The sequence below is a fragment of the Myotis brandtii genome, unplaced genomic scaffold, assembly GCF_000412655.1.
Source record: "Myotis brandtii unplaced genomic scaffold, ASM41265v1 scaffold383, whole genome shotgun sequence".
In the NCBI taxonomy this organism is placed as follows: Eukaryota; Metazoa; Chordata; class Mammalia; order Chiroptera; family Vespertilionidae; genus Myotis; species Myotis brandtii.
In genome coordinates this window covers 2,242,139-2,260,764 of record NW_005364711.1, presented here as the reverse complement: position 1 = coordinate 2,260,764, position 18,626 = coordinate 2,242,139, and the positions used below count along the sequence as shown (strand labels likewise).

General features: G+C 39.5%; 2 protein-coding genes and 1 long non-coding RNA gene across 6 annotated transcripts in view; 2 read left to right on the top strand and 1 right to left on the bottom strand.

The window, feature by feature from the left end:
- Positions 1-6,442, top strand: part of TOM1L1 (target of myb1 like 1 membrane trafficking protein) — a 40,621-nt gene extending 34,179 nt beyond the window's left edge. For 3 of the 4 annotated variants that reach the window (XM_005872556.2, XM_014544839.1, XM_014544840.1), the window contains 5 exons: positions 675-726; positions 1,731-1,836; positions 2,271-2,352; positions 5,056-5,120; positions 5,726-6,442. In XM_005872556.2, the coding sequence (XP_005872618.1) occupies positions 675-726; positions 1,731-1,836; positions 2,271-2,352; positions 5,056-5,119 (304 nt within the window). In that variant the 3' untranslated portion in view covers position 5,120; positions 5,726-6,442. Of the gene's footprint in view, positions 1-642; positions 727-1,730; positions 1,837-2,270; positions 2,353-5,055; positions 5,121-5,725 lie in introns of those variants that run through there. The other variant, XR_001363348.1, reaches the window with a different exon arrangement.
- On the bottom strand, positions 6,428-11,649 carry LOC102248842 (cytochrome c oxidase assembly protein COX11, mitochondrial). The gene is made up of 4 exons (XM_005872557.2): positions 11,266-11,649; positions 8,213-8,368; positions 7,756-7,881; positions 6,428-7,366 (listed from the first exon to the last, which is right to left on the bottom strand). The coding sequence occupies exons 1-4, from the start codon at positions 11,626-11,628 to the stop codon at positions 7,184-7,186; spliced, it is 828 nt and encodes a 275-aa protein (XP_005872619.1). The 5' UTR covers positions 11,629-11,649; the 3' UTR covers positions 6,428-7,183.
- A 60-nt stretch (positions 11,650-11,709) lies between these two features.
- LOC102249151 lies at positions 11,710-18,401 on the top strand. The gene is made up of 3 exons (XR_313945.2): positions 11,710-11,791; positions 17,117-17,192; positions 18,055-18,401. It is a non-coding gene; the product is annotated as an uncharacterized LOC102249151 (long non-coding RNA).
- Positions 18,402-18,626: the final 225 nt, after the last annotated feature.

Below are 18,626 nucleotides of genomic sequence, written 5' to 3'. Positions count from 1 at the left end.
GGCGGGGGATTTCCAACCCTGAGCACACTACTCCTTAGCTAGAATGAGAGGGCTTTTAGAGCTCTTGTCTGTCCTCACGGCCCCCTGCTGGGTTGTAGGCTACATTGCATTCAGGCTAGGGAACACCAGAGGAGAAAAAATGGTAAGTTTGCCAATGATACTCAAATTCTTGTCTTCTTTCCAAGTCAGCCTTTAGCTATTTACTTTTCAGTCCTCAAATATTTGCTCCATGCATTCATTCTGTCCAGGTTTTCTAGCTGCATTTAGTGGGAGAGACAAGGCCAAGTGTGATTACTCCACCTGACCCAGAGCCAGCGCCCTCCCCTATTCCTTCCTAACCTCTACTCTGCATCACCTCTCGACCTTCAGGAAATGGCGGTGTGGGAGCTACTCTGATGGAAAGACTGAAGGCTCTTTTCACAGTGTACTGTGCGTACACCAGCGTCTTGGGGCTCCCACTGCCAAGGGACAGTGCTGTCTTTACTCTCTTTGGCAATTGGGCATCATGACCTGGTGGGCACTGAAAGCAGTTGGAATTGTTTTGTAAAATTAATGCTTTTGTACAGTCTGAAGGTACATTTTACGTTTCATTTTTAGACCAGGAAGGTCATCTTACTTTCTGCATTTGTGTTCTCACTGTAGGGTAATCATGCTGTGTTATCACACTATCCTAGGTTTGCCCAAAGGACCAGCCAAAACCCCGACTCAAGTCATACATATGAGAGTGTAAGTAATGAAACCCTTTCCTGGCAGTGCACCTAGTCCGATTGTCATGGCCAAAAGGGAACTGCTGGTCATTAATTCTAATGTTTTTCTCAAGGTCTCTTTGAATTTATAATGTATTGATGTAGGCCTTGTTAGGACTTTTCCTTATTGTCTTTTTAATCTTTTTTTTTCTTTTGATTTTTTTAAAGTTACAGTTGGCTTACAATATTATATTAGTTTCAGGTGTACAGCATAGTGGTTAGACATTTATTTAACTTACAAGGTGATCACTCTGATAAGTCCAGTACCCATCTGACACCATACATAATTATTACAATATTATTGACCGTAGTCCCTATGCTGTACTAGCACTTCACATCCCTATGACTGTTTTTATAACTGGCAACTTATATTTCTTAATCCCTTCCGCTTTTTCACCCATCTCCCCAGGCCCCCCTTCCATCTGGCAACTATCAAAAAAGTTCTCTGTATCTATGCGTTTGTTTCTGTTTTGTTTGTCCGTTATTTAGATTCCACATGTCACTTTATGCCTTTCTATAGCGTCAAGATATTTTTGTTCCTGTTTGAGATTGTGTATTTAGTAAAACCACTAAATCTGGATTGAGGTAAACAGAGTATGGCGAAAGTAGGTTTACAGTTGTAAGTGAAAGTTTTTATTCTTATGTTATTATTTATTATTGTATTATTTTCCATACCAACAACTGTAAACCTACTTTTGCCCCACCCTGTATATTCCTGCTTTTATTTTTTTAAAGCAACATGTTTCTTCAGAATTTTACATGGGAAATGAGGTGTAATGGCATGAAGACAGACAGAAAAGCAGTAAATTTTATAAGTGGTTATTACTTAAAAAACTAAAGTAGTAGTTCAGAATTACTAATTCCTGTCCAGTTAAGAGCATACGGTTCTTGGAATAGTGCCCCTTGGAAGCCTCAGAATCTAATTTTAAAAAAGGGAAACTTACTGTAGAATGTTGATTTGAATATGCACTCTGTTCTCTTCAGCTTCCAGTATATCAAAATTCAGTGTTACTACAGCCGGTGAGTCTACACACCGTTCCAGCCTCACCGTCAAACCAGACACTGCCAGCCTTGCCCGCCAACCACCCAGGTACTCAGGACCCTATTATTTGCACTAACAAGGGAAAACTGAATGTGAGTCTGCGAGAGATGCATTGGTAATCGAAAAATAAAAGAGAGAGGAAAAATTAGAGGAGTTTGTTTGCATTTCTAAGTTCCATGAAGTAAATTCAGGGTAAATACCATTCTGACATGAGGAAATTATAAAAGTGCTTGGGTTGTGCTGAATATTGTATTTTGAGCACTGAGGGTAAATGAACCGTTAGCTGAAGTTTGAAATCCTTTTGTTGTATAGATTTGTTGCCATGGGAGTAGTATTAGAATGGCAGTGTATTTGTTTCCGTTGTCAGTTTTTGTTAGGATCTTATGTTTGAAGTCTAAATCATAAGAATACTAATTGTGCGTATTCCCTTGAAAAGCAACATGTGTGTTTACTGCCTTTTTTTTTTTTTTTTTTGCCTAAAGCGATGACAAAGAATGATCTCCAGCTACCCAATTACTACGAGGTAATGGAGTTTGATCCCTTAGCTCCTGCTGTCACGACAGAGTAAGTCACTTTCAGAATGATTAATTTATTTTTTGTCTCGGTTCCCTTTGGTAGCAGAGCTAACAGGGCTTGCTTATATATTTAACTTTGCTTAGATCTTGGCACAAATTGATGACCTTATTAAAAATGACTTATGAGGTTTTATGGGAGCTGTTGCTCTTAATGGTCTTACCGTTCTCGGCCTTGTGACTGAAAAATAAAAAAGCTCGGGTTGCACATTAAGAAGTAACCGGAACCATCATGTGCATTAATGGATTCCTCGTGGATGGCTTGGCAGAAACTTGGGTTTTCTCCTGATTGAGAAGGGCACTAGTCACTGATTAATGACATAGCAACACCACACTGGTGGGATATTTTAGCTGTGCTTTGACTCCTAATCCTCCCCCAAACTCATATAAGAACTTGGTGTTAGTCTTCACTACGTATGACAACAGTGTGCTTAAAATGAATTAATAAAGCATTAGTAAAAATTACTTAACTTGCCCTAACCGGTTTGGCTCAGTGGATAGAGTGTCGGCCTGCGGACTGAAAGGTCCCAGGTTCAATTCCGGTCAAGGGCATGTACCTTGGTTGCGAGCACATCTCTAGTAGAAGGTGTGCAGGAGGCAGCTGATTGATGTTTCTCTCTCATCGATGTTTCTAACTCTCTATCCCTCTCCCTTCCTCTCTGTAAAAAATCAATAAAATATATTTTAAAAAATTTACTTAACTTGAAATCCTTCAGGCACCATTATTTTTTGATATCCTATAGGTCAAGTGTATAAAAATATTTCTGGGATGGTAGGCTCATTAGAGCTTTAATATATTTTGATTGACTGAAGGTTAACCCCCAAATTGTTAAAAATGGTCAAAGTATGTTTATAGAAATCATTGTTCAGAAACTGGCAGCCTGCATGCTGTATCTTTGCCTACAGCTGTGCAGAATATACAATATGCATTTAAAAACTAATAGCCAACAGTTAAACACTGGGATATTTCAAAAAATATCTGGACCTATGGATTTAGATGCCAGGCCTGCATTTTCACATGCTAGCAATAGGTTGGGGTTATGGAGTGGCTGTCTCCTTAAGATTAGGTAGGTTCTGCAGTCCACCAGCCCCTTGGCCTGGCCCCCTGCATCCACTCATTTGACCTGCCTGGCATGTGGAGGTATTTGAGGGAACACCTGGTACAAAGACCCCAAGGAGAGAGGTTTGCTACATTCAAGGACACAGAAAAGCCAAAGCTAAGAGCAAAGAGAGCAACAGGGAACCTGTTATCAGATGTGGAAATTGCAATTTGGAAACCAAAAAGGGAGTGCACCACTGTGATGAACTTCAGTGAGAGGACAAGTAAGATGAGGACTGACAACTAGATAACGGATTAAATAACTGGAAATCATTGATTTAAAAAAATGTTATTAATTTCAGAGAGAGGGAGAGGGAGATAGAGATAGAAACATCAATGAGAGAATCATCGATCAGCTGCCTCCTGCATGCCCCCTACTGCAACACCATGTGCCCTGACCAGCAATCAAACTGTGACCTCCTGGTTCATGGGTCAAGGCTCAACCACTGAGCCACATCGGCCAGGCTCATTGGTGATTTTAGTAAAAGCCATTTTGGTAGATGGATGGGGACAAAAGGCAAATTTCAGTGCATTAGTAAGAGATGGAGTAGCGACAGTAAGTGCAGACACCAGAAACTTAAACACGAAGGGATGCTGGGAAATGGTTTGGAAGCTAGAGGGTTACTGAGGTGATTACCAAGTAGACACAGGGTTAGGGACTATATTGTTGATGCTGGAGCATCTGTGAATGCTGAGGGGTAGGATCCAGTAGGCAGGGAGAGGTTAAAGATTCAGTTGGGGAAGGGAAATAACTAAAGGAGGTAAGTGTTTGAGAAGCCAGGGCTCGAAAGGATCCCAAAAGGAAATGATGATGCAGATGAAAACAGACTCGAAGATTCAGTGATGGGAAGATGAGGAACTATCCATATCAAGGCATTTGATTTATTAAGAAGTGGAGTTTCTGACTCAGAGTGAGAGGAGGGAGATAAGAGACTTGAGAGTGAAGGAGGCTGAAATAGTTTTGTGGAAAATGAAGACAACACTTATTAGGGAAACTTTTAAAAATATCTGGACCATGCTAGGGCTTTGTGATAATGATGACCAAGACTTCAGTGATTTTTAGATTTTTCTTCAGCCATGTACTAGTATATGAATGATATATTTTCTAGCCGCAGACATATAAGACATATATAAAGAGTTGAATGAAGGCTGTCATAGAAAAATTATTATATATTATATATAAAGTACAAAGATGACATTTAAGCTAAAGGTGGCTCAGGAGCTTGGACTGTATTAACACAGGTTATATAAACTAAAGTTACTATATTTTATAAAATGTTTTAAAACCAGGAAAAGCTGAACAATTTTTCTTTTAAAAAGCACAAGCAAACTGTCCAAATTTTAGCCATATTTTTCATTAAATCACAATTAAAGTGAATTGACTATACAATACACATATCGTTAAGATGCAGAGGAACTGCACCATTAGGATCTAAGAAAGCTACAATGTAAGATTCAGGGCAGATATTTTTGTTTTTATTCACTTAAACAGCCTGAATGGCTAAGGGAACCAGATTTTTAGTTCAGGTTAAAAGCCAAAATAGTACTTTGAAAGTGATATGTAACCCTTTTGCCACAATGGCTTGTTTGTTTCAGAGCTATTTATGAAGAAATTGATGTTCATCACCGCAAAGGCACTCAAAATCATAGTGACTGTTAAGGTAAAGACTTCAACTTACACACCCTTCATTCCACATTCTATAGGATTTCAGTGTAGTTATCACTTTTTCTAGTTATTATTTACGTTTTGTAAGGGCCATCTGACACTTTAATGAGTGAAATATTAATATACAAGTTCCTTCAAATCACTCAATCGAATGAACTATTTGTTCCCCAATGAAATACGTTCTTTGTGACCTTGTTAACTAAAAATAATAAATCTTGGGAATGCAGAAATTCATCTGTGTATAAAAATATTAATGTTAACAAAAACAGATGATCAATAAGAACTTTTTAGCACTAGAATCAGACATCTGTCTTATATGTGCAATTGACACCTGTTAACTGGGACAGATAGAAACCATCCATTGTTAATCCAGATAGGTCTGGATGATTTTTATTTGCTGGACTAGTCATCCCACTTATTTATTAATGAATGCATGGCCACTAATAACCTATTAACCTTATTTATTCCCCTTGCACACACCCCCAATGGAAATAGTACATTCCTGCCTTTCCTCTATTAGTATGTGGCCCTCTAGTTATCAAGGAATGGGGACAGAGAAGGAAAGGATGGGGACGGCTGACTATTTTCTGTTTATTCTAGGTGAAAAGGACAGACCAGCTCACTAGCTGCATTAGGGGTAACAACTCCAAGAGGTAGACTGTCCAGCTGTGAGGCCCCGAAGACAAGATCTACCAACACTTTAAAACCAGGGTGGAACACTTCTCCTTGGCAACAGTGAAATTTAAATAGAAGAGTAACAGTTCAAGTTTTATCTCAAAAAAACTTGCTTTTAACATTTTTCACTTAAAACTCCAACAGAAGAAAAAAAATTCATTGTACTGGGGCCAATCAGGTTAATTCGAGCATCTTATGTTTCTCAGGCGTTCCTACATTTAGAAATCATCACATGGCTGTGATGAGAGTAGATGGATATTATTTTATTACAAAATAATTCTGAATACATGTAAGCACAAAATGTAAGAAACTAAATATAGTATTCAGGAGAAGAGTGAGTGCCTTCATTTAACTAAAGCCGAATATGTGCACTTTTTTATAAATAATATTCTTGTTTAGAATTATGAATTGTAAAAACTTTAATATTGTAGTTCCTATTTCATGTATCCTGAAGAGGTCACAGGATGCTACATCAAGTTGCCTTTAAATACAATTCTTTATAATACTAAATGTTCTCTCTCTCTTTTTTTTATTGCAATTTAAATTTTTTTTGAAACAACGACCACTGGAAAATATTCAGAATAAATTATACATTCATTTATATCATAAATTACAATGACAAATAAATTACTATTAAAACAATTTAATACATCTTTTTTTACAGTTTGTTCATTGCAGAACTTATGTGAGTAATCTTCACATTTCCCACACTTACATTTTAACATTCAGGGACTTGGAGCTATCACAAGAAATACTAGAAGTCTAATAGATATTTGCATTTCATTTCAATTTCATGATACCAAAACTCCAAAGTAATTATTCAGTACTCTGAATGTAAATCGCCCTAAATCTTAAAGGAAAAACAGTCCCATCTGAAATCAGAATGTAATCTTTGGGCAAACTGTTAGGGCTTAGTGATTCCCCTTCCATTTGGAGCTTTTCAAATAGTGACTGTACACAATGAAAAAAAAAAAAGTGGTAACCAAGTGTTTTAGAAATATAGTCAGAAGTTCTGACCTAGATCTTGAGACAATACTGGGCATAAAAAAAAAAAAGTACTACTACAGGTATGTAATGCTAGTAATTTGGAAGGGACCATGCCTACATATTTAAGAAACAAAGCAGTTTCTTTTATTACTACTTAGCAAAGTACAGCTTTGAACAGTCATACATTCTAAATAGGCAAGTGGATTTCTTATAATAAAAAGCTGAACCTCTTCTCTCAATTTTAAGTAGGGTAAATTAGTTGGGGGGAAGTACATAATATTTAAAATAGAAAGCATAAAAAAGAATAGAATACATTATCGTAGAATGTTTCTCTTCTGAGAAGACAAGATACCTGATTTTTCAAAAATCACAAATTTGAATCATAAGATATTGACTTCAATTATAGCCTGGAACTGGCAACTGGTGGCCCTCCTTTGCTTCAAAAAAAGTATAAGAAAGAGTGATGAGATCAACATTCACCATTCTTGGATCTTCAGCAAATTCAGGATCAATGTAGAAAAACACTGGCATATCTACTTCCTCTTGTGGATTAAGCCTTTGTTCTTCAAAACAGAAGCACTAGAAGTTATAGAAAGGTATTAGTTTATTAATATTTCTATTCTATTATCTAGAGTAAAAACTAATGGTGCATTTATTGGCTTTAATAAGCATACTGTTAAACATAATCTTTAAATTCTGTGATAGGGTAACAGCATCTTTTCATCTTAGATTGAGTTCTGCTTTAAGGATCGAGAATCAACAAATTCTTCTAATCTTAAAAGCAGATTTCCATTTAGTTTGGCTCTAAACCTCTACAGAGCTGTTACAAGCAATGAAAAAAAAGTAGTTTGAAGTTTAGAAGAAATGAGTTTTCAGAAATCAATACCCACTAAAATACTGCATTAAATTTAGTGCTAAATAGTTTTTTTGTACTTTTATCATATTCTATAGCTTGCATTTAGTTGTACCTGTATTTTATTGAAATACTGTCCAGCTTCAAATGGTACAACATTGTACGTAGAAATTCCGATTACTGGTTTGTCAGTAGGATTCTTAGCTTTATAAAACGCCAGTGCAGTCTCTCCAGGCACTACCTGTTTTTTTAAAAAAAATATTCATCATCAATACTTTAAGTCTCACACAGCTCCTTCTTTTCCTACTAAATCAGTCACATTATCTTTCCTATCCATCAGACCATAATCTAAACTAAGAGCCAGCAAAATAGTGAATACTACCCATGAACACCTGATTTATCAGTGAAGAACCAATACTCTAATATGCATACTTAGTTATGGAGTCTGTCAACATTTTGAAATTAAATTTAGATGAGTGTTTCCAAAATTGTGAAAGTTTTAAGTTTCACTGAATTTTTACACTGAAAAAAGTAATCTTTTAGTACTTACAGGTATTTCTTTGATCACTTACATATATTTCTGTTTGCTGAGGTCTAAAGTTCCACTGGAGACTTGCGTGCACATCTGCATTAAAGGTGACTTTAATGATGCGATCCTTAACAGGCACCATGTTTTCAATCTGGTCTGATGAATGGCCTGCTGCTACTGATCCCCCAAGTCCAGTAGTCTAGAAAAAGAAATGTAATATGTTATGTATTACTTTTAGGTGCTGACGATCTATTGGACAAAATCATAATTTTAAAAACCATTTAACTTTAATAACACAATAGGAGCCAAGTTTATGTACTATCACTGACCATTTCCTATGAATGTGTCAAATGATTTAACCACTTTGGGGGTGGGGGGGCGGTCAAAGGCCTAAATTTATTTAAGTCGTATTTTCTCAGTAATCACTCGGTTATGTGGCATGGTCAAAAATGAGTCATTTGGAAGACAGAAGACTCTTCACTGATAATACAGCTCAGAATATTTAGCTTTTCAATAAGCATACTTTCCTTTATTCCTAGTATTTCTTATCAACTATTATTAATAGAAATAAAATTTACCCACAATCCTGTCATTTTAGTAAAACTATTTAAATAATTCAATTTTCCTATCTGGTCCTTTTTCATATTATTAACTTTTACAGCACAGATTCATTTTAGCTTCACTTCTGCAATAATTCAATTTTCCTATCTGGTCCTTTTTCATATTAACTTTTATAGCACAGATTCATTTTAGCTTTACTTCTGTAATCTGCTTTTCTCAAGCACCACAAGTATTTTCCCATGTTGGTAAATGTTTTTGTAACTTCTGTAATTTTTGTGTAGTATAGCTTTTACAGATATCCATCAGTTAGAGAACTTGATCTCTTTGGTAATTTTTGTGTAGTATAGCTTTTACAGATATCCATCAGAGAACTTGATCTCTTTGGCCACTGAATGAACTAATCATAAGACATCGGAATAATCTGTGTATGACACTTCTTCCCTATCTTTCTTGCCATTATTTCCTTTATCATCAAAAATGCTTTAAAAAAATATTCTTACTTCCAGGCTCATCATTCTTCTGATGCTTGAGGTTGCCAGAATTCTGGTCTCCGGATAATTAATCTGTTACTATACTAGGAAAAAAATACCAAATTTGAGGCTAGGGGAAGACTCCCAGCAAAATATAGTATTACTAACTCCCGCTTGTTACACCAGTCAGCTAGCTTCACTTGACTGCCATGCAAATTACATTATAACCCTAAAAGATGCATCAGAGGGCAAGCCTTTATCTTTGTGTAATATAGAAGTATATTCTTCTGCCCAAGAAGGCTATAATGCTTACATTTTAACATATGACTCCTTTTCCTGAAGAATTCGAAATCACTTGAATATAGATTCCTTCAGGCACTATTTCTGACTGGCAGTCTTCGAATATAGATTCTTTAAATTTATGTCTGATTAGAAAAAATAGAAAAGGGCACTGAGAAGAAAATATGCCCTGGTCTCCAGTCTAGTTCTGCCACTAACTGAATCCAAGAACTCAATAAATCTTACTTTCTTTGGGCACATGTTGCAGACTCATAAAATGAGCTCACTGTATTAAGTGGTTTATATAAGCCCTTATTTTTGCCTCTAAAGTTCTGAGTCCAAAAGTGAAAGAGATACTCTGTTGGAAATGTCACTATTTAACATCCAACTGTGATTTAAATTTAGGATAAATCACAACTGCTTTTACTTTTCTGCCCTGTGCTTGCACACATGCACACAAAATATTGCCATTCATTTCAGTTTGGGCCAGGATTTCTCAACCTTGGCACTAATGACGTTTGGGGTTGGATAATTCTTTTTTTTTGGTGATGAGGTGGGGTGTGTGTCTGTCCTGTTTGTTAGATGTTTAGCAGCATCCCTAACCTCTACCCACCAGATACTAGTAGCACCCTCCTGCCAGGTTGTGGCAACCAAAAATGTCCTCAGACATTGCTAAATATTCCCTAAGGAATAAAATCAACTTGGTCTGTGGTGGTCCATACTTGCTGTTTTGGGATTCAGGCTGGCTATCGGCTGGCCTCTGCTGGAAACTAATTCACATTCTACACATCCTCCACAAATCAAGCGATTGCACTTTCCCACATAAATGCTGATATCAGGAGGCTGAAAAGTCCCTTTGACTTCTGTCTCGGTCATCACACAAAATAAAGGTAAGTTCACCTCTGTAAGCTCAGGGGAAGTTAGCCAGGTATGAACAGTGGCAAAGATTCTGAGCAATCTTTAAAATATTACTAATGCCTGACCCCACTCCAAGACATTCTGATTTAACTGGTTTGGGATGTCACTGATCTGTCAGTTTTTTAAAAAGCTCCCTGGTTACTCCAATGCCCAGCCCAGCTGGAGCAGCAGAAATTACTACTTTTAAGAACTATAGAGACTATATATGAATTAGGGGAAGTTTGCCTTGGCCAGTGGTTCTCAAACATTAGTTTGCATCAAAACCAGCTAGAGGACTTATTTACATACTGACGCCCAGGCTCCTGATTGAGTAGGTCAGGAGTTGGGCACAAGAATCTGCACTCAAGTTCCAAGGTGATGCTGATCGTGCCGGTCCCGAGGACCACACTGAGAAGGAGCTAGATGCTGAACACGGAGCCCAGGATAAGCACGTTAGTTACAAATTACGGGGATGGGGCCCTCAAAGGCCTAATTCAGGTCTCTATTGATGGATAAAAAGCTACTCCCGGTGTAAGCACAAGTAACACACAGACTCCCATCTCCAGGGTGAACCTGCGCTCATCAACCGTGTGGCTCACCGAGTTAATGTGCTAACATGCACTACATTTTTTAAAGCGGGCACGTGCGCCAGCAGCCGGAGGGTAAAGCAGATGGCTGGATTCCGGAATGCAGGCTGCGGACTTTTCGGGCGAGCTCAGAGATGGATGAATTTCACTCTGCAGCAGGATCACTATATTTGCAGCTCCGCCGCGAACTTCCTTGGTGACCTTGGCCCAGCCACCTCTTTGGGCCCGTTTCCTCTCTGGGCGATCATCTCGGACGTCCCAACAGGACACCGCCCAGTGGGGTGGGCAGCGGCGGCCCCTACCTGGCAATAGAGCCGATAGAGAGGCACGGCGGCATAGGACGCCCCCAGCATGCCCACGGCGGCCGCGGCCATGTACGTGAGGACCGTCTTGTTTCGCTGCCGCCATTCCTCCTCCTGCGCGCGCGCGTGCGGATTCGTGCTCTTCGGGCGCCGGGCCGGCTGCACGGCCAAGTCTCGGGCCAGGTTCGGGCGCCTCCATGTTCCGAGCAGCCTCAGCCCCCTCTCAGCACCTCCCGTCCCACTCCTCTCCGGCCTGAGGCACTGCTCCACCCTCTCCGCGACCCTGGTCGGGGGCCCAAGGGGGCGCCAGCGCCAGCCGCAGAAAGCGACGCGCCGCCATCCCGAGCGCCAGAGCCCTCCCATAGCGTCCGGAAAGGACGTCCGCCGGTCACGCACGAGGGAAGATCTCGCGAGACCTGCTCTGTCTCGCGATACCAGAGTGGAGCCCGCCGCTGCCTTGGCTACCAGGCTGCTGGGGAGGCTACGCCCGGAGTCGCGCTACGGAGGCCGGGTTGCCAGGTTACGGGTAAGTTCGCGTTTTGCTTTAGGACTGTTCCTCCCACTTGGTTTCGCTCCGACTTATCTAACTTTTAGGAAAACGCCTTACGCTCCTCCGCGTGCACCCGTCCTCACTCAGGGTGGTGTCCCCGGCCTTCCTAAACGGCATCAGTCTTTGTCTCGACCGAGTGGCCCCCCACGGCCGCTGTCCCGCGGTCCTTTTACCCGGGGTTCTCTGGCCGCCCGCCTGCTCCTGGCCGCGCGGGCCCCGGCGCTGGGGTCACCTGTGCTGGGACGCCTTCCTGGGGTGAACCACAGCCCCTCGAGCAATCACGTCATTTTCTCAGCCCCAGGGAATGGGCGTCCCCTGCCCCGACGCCCCCGAACTACTTGCCCAGGGACATCACCGCTGGTGGAGCCGGAGGGACGCCGTCCATCCGAAGTTGGTGTAGAGTGGCCAGGATGCGAGGGTCATTTAAGGAAGGACGGAAGGCAGCGGGGATGTTCATCTCGGGAAATAGATGTTCGGAGATGCGATAGCTTCTTCCGTTATCCCACCGGACGGAGTAGACAGCAGAGCCGGTGTTGCTGTAACGGAAGGAAGCTTCTCTAGAAACTATGTAAAGTCGCGGTGAAGAGCTCAGGTTCAGAGGTTAGGTCCGGATTCATCCCTGGGTCTGCACGTCGGCCTGGTGTCCTGGGACCAGTTATTGGGCCCCAGACTTCGTGACCTTCTTTGTAAAATGGGAATCGTAATAGTGAGATTATGCGTGTAAAGTGATTTGCACAGTGCCTGAGACATAGTAAGAAATTAGTAAATGTCAGGCTTCCTTTCTAATGACCAGAGCTGCCCGAGAAATGATTTTCAGTAATTTACTTACTTATTTCACTGTTCCCGTGGGCCAGACCCTGTTCAACCTACGAGGGCTACAATATAGAGAAAGTCAGGATCACTTCTGTTAGTCTTTTCTTCTGATGACTCAGGAGATGATCAATAACATACATAAATAAGAGAATTTCACATAACAATCTGTACAATGAAGACAACGGAATAAGATAATAATGTAATTTTTATTATTTTTTTCTTTCAAAGGTAAACATTTTATTTTTTAGGAACTTCGTGCAACACATTTTCAAAGAGCCACATAAGAAAGCAAAAATGTTACCCTCCCCTCATCCTGGAAATAAATTAGAAGGGCGTACAATTTCTTTTTAAATCATGACGCTTGGGAGTTTAGCACCAGCATACAAAATAAACAGAAAAGGGGGTGGGAGCATTCACTATATTTCAGATTTCTTTGGTTGGGGTTCTTCCCAGGTGGTATTAATATTTCTTCTTTTGATTCATGTTACCAAAACAGTAAAAACCTGGAAAAATACATATAAACTTAGTGGTTGCTGAGATTGGGGAGGTTGCTCTCTTGTCTTCTGTGCAGGCATTCCTGGAAAAATTTCTGGAAAATCGGCTGACATTCTCTTTTTATATTTGTTTTGTAAAAAATAATCGTGCCAGGCCAGTGTGCCTCAATGGTTGAGCATCACCCTATGAACCAGGAGGTCGAGGTTCGATTCTAGTCAGGGCACATGCCCAGGTTACAGGCTTGATCCCCGGTAGGCAACTGACCTGTGATTCTCTCTCATCATTGATGTTTCTATCTCTTTCTCCCTCTCTCTCCCTCTCTGAAATCAATAAAAAAAAAATTTTTTTTTTTAAAAAGCCAATAAAATCCAAGCACCCTTTGACTCTTTTCTACTCTGGCACAAAAATCTCAAGATTATGTGATTCTACAAATTTATTTGTTTTGTTTTATGAGAATGTTTGAAAATCTTTTCATCTGTATCTCCCTTAGTTCTTACACCAGATTGTCAGCTCTTTCGGGACATGATCTGTCATATTTTAAATTTCTTACAGTGTAGACTCAAGCCCCATGCAAATGTTAATGTCTCTGAAAGCAAGAGTACATTCCCTCCAACATCCTCTAGGCAACCTTTTCATGTAGCAACAGGTAGCAGTACATAGAAATGTCAGTCATAGTGTCTTTGTCTCGGGTTCTATTATTTTGTTTTGTTTTGTAATTGCAACTGAAACTATTCCTTTCCAAGGTACAGTAATCTTGATAGCAATAAAGTGGTGTTGGCTGCAATTCTTGTGAGTCTGAGTCTGCTTGTGATAATGCATAAATAATTATGATAATGAATGCTACATAATGGATTCTGCCTGGAATGGAATGGGAGCACCTCAGGGCAAGACTAGTACAACCTTGTTCTGCAGGTAGTAGAGGTGTTGATTACAAACGGACTTAAAATATAAGGGGCTGGACTGAGATTTCAGACTTGGCACCTTTAATTTGTAATGTCATTGCTCAGCCGTAAATGATTAATCCTTGTGAACCCTTTCTAGCTAGTTATCTAGTTAGATATTAGATATGATCATGTCTAATTTTACATAGTAAAATAGGTTATTTTTATATAAATCATTTTGGGGGTGGGGACTGAGAAATGGTGAAGGTTGAGAAGAAAGAAAAAAGAAATTTTGAGTCACACAATGTTTTCCTATTGTGTGTTATTGCTTTTCAGACTTTCTGAAGACTTACAGATTATAAAGATGTGTTATTTTTAAAATTTGGTTTCTAATTACTTTTTGGCATTTTAATGGCTAATATAAATTCAGGAAATTGCAAGTTAAACCTTAGTATGTTAGTCACTGAGCTGTATTTTGTAACTGTCTATCTAATAAAGTTACTGGGTTCATTTGGCAATGTGAAATACCTAACAATTAATCTGGCATTACAAACAACTGTTTATTTGGCAGCTGTATATTACAAGATTTTTCCTGTACTTAAAGGAGGAAGAGTAATGCATTTGAATAAATAGTAAGAAGTAGTGAATTCCAGTTTGCTTGAGACGAGGCTGAATATTCACTGTTTCCCAATAAATTAAAGCACACTCAGGGCATGAAGCTGCCTTAGTAAGTCTTGATGTCCTGGTTTCTTATTCTTGGCATCTTCCTTTAAGCCACATGTTTCAGGGGCTGCTCCATGTAAAAGACTTCAGGGGCTACGTTTATATGATTGATAGATAAGATGAAATGAAAACAGAAATCATTCACCAGTAACTTCTGTCAAGATCAGTGCCAGCTTCAAGGTTGTGTGCCCGTGCGGTTGCACAAGGACCTGCTTTTAAAAGGGCCGCTGGCTCAGTTGGACCTTGTATTTGGTTTAATGCTCTGCTGTCATGATCTTGAAATAATTTGTTTAACAGGGACTTGCATTTTCATTTTGTCCTGGCCCCAGGATACATATTATATTCCAAATGAACCGACTGACTGACGTTCTGACGTCTGCTAAAGCGCAGTCAACCTAAAAGTAAGAGATAAGGAAAAAGGCCAATTCAGGTCTCCTGAGAATAGCCAGGTTGCATGAAATAAGATCAAGCAAAAATCCAAACTCCTTTCCACAACCCATTAGACCCTAGTTCATCTCGACCCTGCCTACTTTTCTAACTTTATCTCCGATCTATGACTGTCTGCATTCACCAGGCTCCATCCACACTCTTTTTATAAAAATGTATTTTTATTGATTTCAGAGAGGAAGGGAGAGGGAGAGAGAGATGGAAACATCAATGATGTGAGAGAATTATTGATCGGTTGCCTCCTGCACTCCCCACACCCGGAATCAAGTTTGCAACCCAGGCATGTGCCCTGATGGGGAATCGAACCAGGACCTCCTGATTCATAGGTCGATGCTCCACCAGTGAGCCACACCTCCTTCTATGCTGTAAATGTCCCAAATTTATTTTGCTGCCTTGAGGCCTTTTCTCTGCCTGGAGTACTTTGTCCCTCAGTTTTTCTTCTGGCTGATCTATTATTCGGATCTTGGCTGAGACACCACTACCTGACCTAAATTAGCACTCCTCTTCCAGCCAAATTTGATTATACTATCTTTTGGTATCTGAAAGTTAGTTTATTTTGCTGTTTCCTTCTGTTTTTAAATATTTTTTAATTGATTTCAGAGAGGGAGTGAGAGGGAGAGAGAGATAGAAGCATCAATGATGAGAGAGAATCATTGATTGGCTGCCTCCTGCACGCCCCCTACTGGGGATCGAGCCTGCAACCCGGGCATGTACCCTTGACCAGAATTGAACCTGGGACCCTTCAGTCCCTAGGCCAACGCTCTATCTTCTCAGCCAAACTGGCTATGGCTGCTGTTTCCTTTTTTTTAATTGTTTTTCTCCCATCACTAGAGGGTAGATACCGTAAAAACAGGGACCTTGGATTGTTCAGCATAATAACACAAGCCCTTAGCATAGTGCCCTGCATGACTGAGCTGAGTAAATGTCTGGTGGATGAGTGCATGAGTGTGGCAAGCAGAAGGGAGTCAGAGAGTCTACGGAAACTTCCGAGAACAGTGAGCTGTGACTCTGACAAAGATCTCAAGTTTCAAGAAATGTAGGACTCCTTTGAAGCATTTCGGTATTTCCCACAGGATTGGGCTGTGTTACAGGCAGAGCTATGTGTCCACCCCCCAGACAGATGAGCAGCATTCCTGACTGTTTGGATTCCTGAAAGGGAAAAAATGCACGAGTAGCTGGAAAATTGCCCCTGGGTACACAAGAAAGAAGATAGTATAAGAACCCTCTGACCTTTTATATCTTTATTTTCTGAAACTTTAATGTAATTTTAAAAAAGATCAATTAAGTAAAGTCTACCCCAAGGGAAGAGACTTATTCCTGATTTTTGTCAGTGTCCTTAAACAGCTGTAGGGTTATATAAATAGTTAATGCTCGCTTGAAGAATCTCTGATGTGATAAAGTGTACAAATTACCAGTTTGAGTTCCACTTCCGCTGCCCTTTTTAACTGAAAATCCAATTTTTTAAAAAGTTAACTTGATTAAGGTATCATTGATTTATAACAAACAACACATATTGAGGGTGAAAGAATTTGCTAGGTTTTGACATGGGTATTCGTTTGGAAAACCATCACTATTGCCTAATATACCTATGAAGAAACGGGCTCAGAAAAGCCCAGCAGTGCAAATTGGAACCCAGGTGTATCTGAAACCAAGGTCCATATTCTAGGTTCTGCAGCCTGAATTCTAGCTGGGAAAACAACCAGTGACCGATTCTTATTTGGGTGGGGAGAGTACGCAATCTCTGTGACCCTCATTTCTTTAATGAGAGGATTGTGCTGAAGGATCCTAAAATCTTTTATAGCTTCATTTGTATACTCCATTCTGTTTCTTATGAAGAGGTGGTAAATCTCTGTTCAAATATTTTTTAATTTAATGATACACTGTTCTCTAATTTTTACAGTGGGTCTGTGAGAGAGATCAAACGACTTTTTTCTTTTCACAGGAAAATTTGAAGAAGCTTGTGGAGTAATATGAGTCAGACTAATCTAGGATCTGCAGGAAGTCCCTCATGATAGTTGGTGAGACAACAGGAATTTCTATTTTCTTCAACAGTGTGTTGTATCATTATTTTGCAGACATTCTGACTATAAACTTCCTAGCCTTGTGCTCAGAAAAGACATTTCCCTCCGTCTTTTATTATTATGTGCTTTTTATGCTTACTAATGGTGGAAGCTATCGTAGTTACCTATAGCTTCCCTGTATTCTTCACTTCTGTCAGAAGTGCAGCTTTCATATAGATGTAGATGTTATGATGATATAGGTATACCTCGATACCTTTATCTATGTCTCTATCTACAGTACTATCTTTACATTTCTCAGATACAATGAGCAATGACTAAAATGACATGGCCCAAAATGTATAAAATTCATCTAACATCTATACACAGGCACATATTGTTTATGTGCCAAATGTATGTAATGTTTTTATGCAAAGTTATGGAGCACATTTGACTGTTCTAAGACATGACACTTTGTTTTCTGCTTCCCCAGTCTTAGGAAAAGAAAAGACATTTCCCTCCGTCTTTTATTATTATGTGCTTTTTATGCTTACTAATGGTGGAAGCTATCGTAGTTACCTATAACTTCCCTGTATTCTTCACTTCTGTCAGAAGTGCACCTTTCATATAGATGTAGATGTTATGATGATATAGGTATACCTCGATACCTTTATCTATGTCTCTATCTACAGTACTATCTTTACATTTCTCAGATAGGATGAGCAATGACTAAAATGACATGGCCCAAAATATATAAAATTCATCTAACATCTATACAAGGGACATATTGTTTATGTGCCAAATATATGTAATGTTTTTATGCAAAGTTATGGAGCACATTTGACTGTTCTAAGACATGACACTTTGTTTTCTGCTTCCCCAGTCTTAGGAAAAGAAGAATTTATAGACTCTTCATCAGATTCTCATTTGCACGGCTGTTAAATGCAAGGCTACTGTGGTGAAACCATGAATAAAAATTCATCTGTTGCAGTACCATCCGGTCTACTTGAAAAGTAATTGTTAAATTAAATTTAGTATGTTTTGAACTATCATAGTTTTAAATCTGTCAAATATTCGTGAGTGTCTGGTGGAAAGTGTTATACAGTTAACAACCTGTGGTCTAGGATAGCAGTAATGAGAAGTTGATCAATAATCACCTTTTAGTGTAAATCAGTGTAAAGGGCAAATTCTGCATTCTCTTTTAGAATTATTTTTCGAGATTGCTTTATAAAATTGATCTAATTTTGAATATCTAAAATATTTTATAATTTCAGTATAAAAATAACATAAGATTAACTTTTGCTGAGTAACAAACCACCTCCAAGTGCATTGAAAATACAAGCTTTTATCCTTTGCCATGAGTTTGTGATTAATTCTTCTGGTCTACGCCTAATGATGTCGGGTGGCCTCATTCGCATGTTCTGGGGCCTAGCTGGGAAGGCTGGATGACGGATG

What these genes read in the sequence shown, in the direction of transcription:
- LOC102248842 (XM_005872557.2), bottom strand. Translation starts at nt 11,628, where the DNA reads ATGGGAGGGCTCTGGCGCTCGGGATGGCGGCGCGTCGCTTTCTGCGGC. An exon ending in TCTATCGGCTCTATTGCCAG is followed by an intron (nt 8,369 to 11,265) that starts GTAGGGGCCGCC and finishes TTCTTTTTCTAG; the next exon opens with ACTACTGGACTTGGGGGATC. An exon ending in CTCAGCAAACAGAAATATAT is followed by an intron (nt 7,882 to 8,212) that starts GTAAGTGATCAA and finishes TTAAAAAAACAG; the next exon opens with GTAGTGCCTGGAGAGACTGC.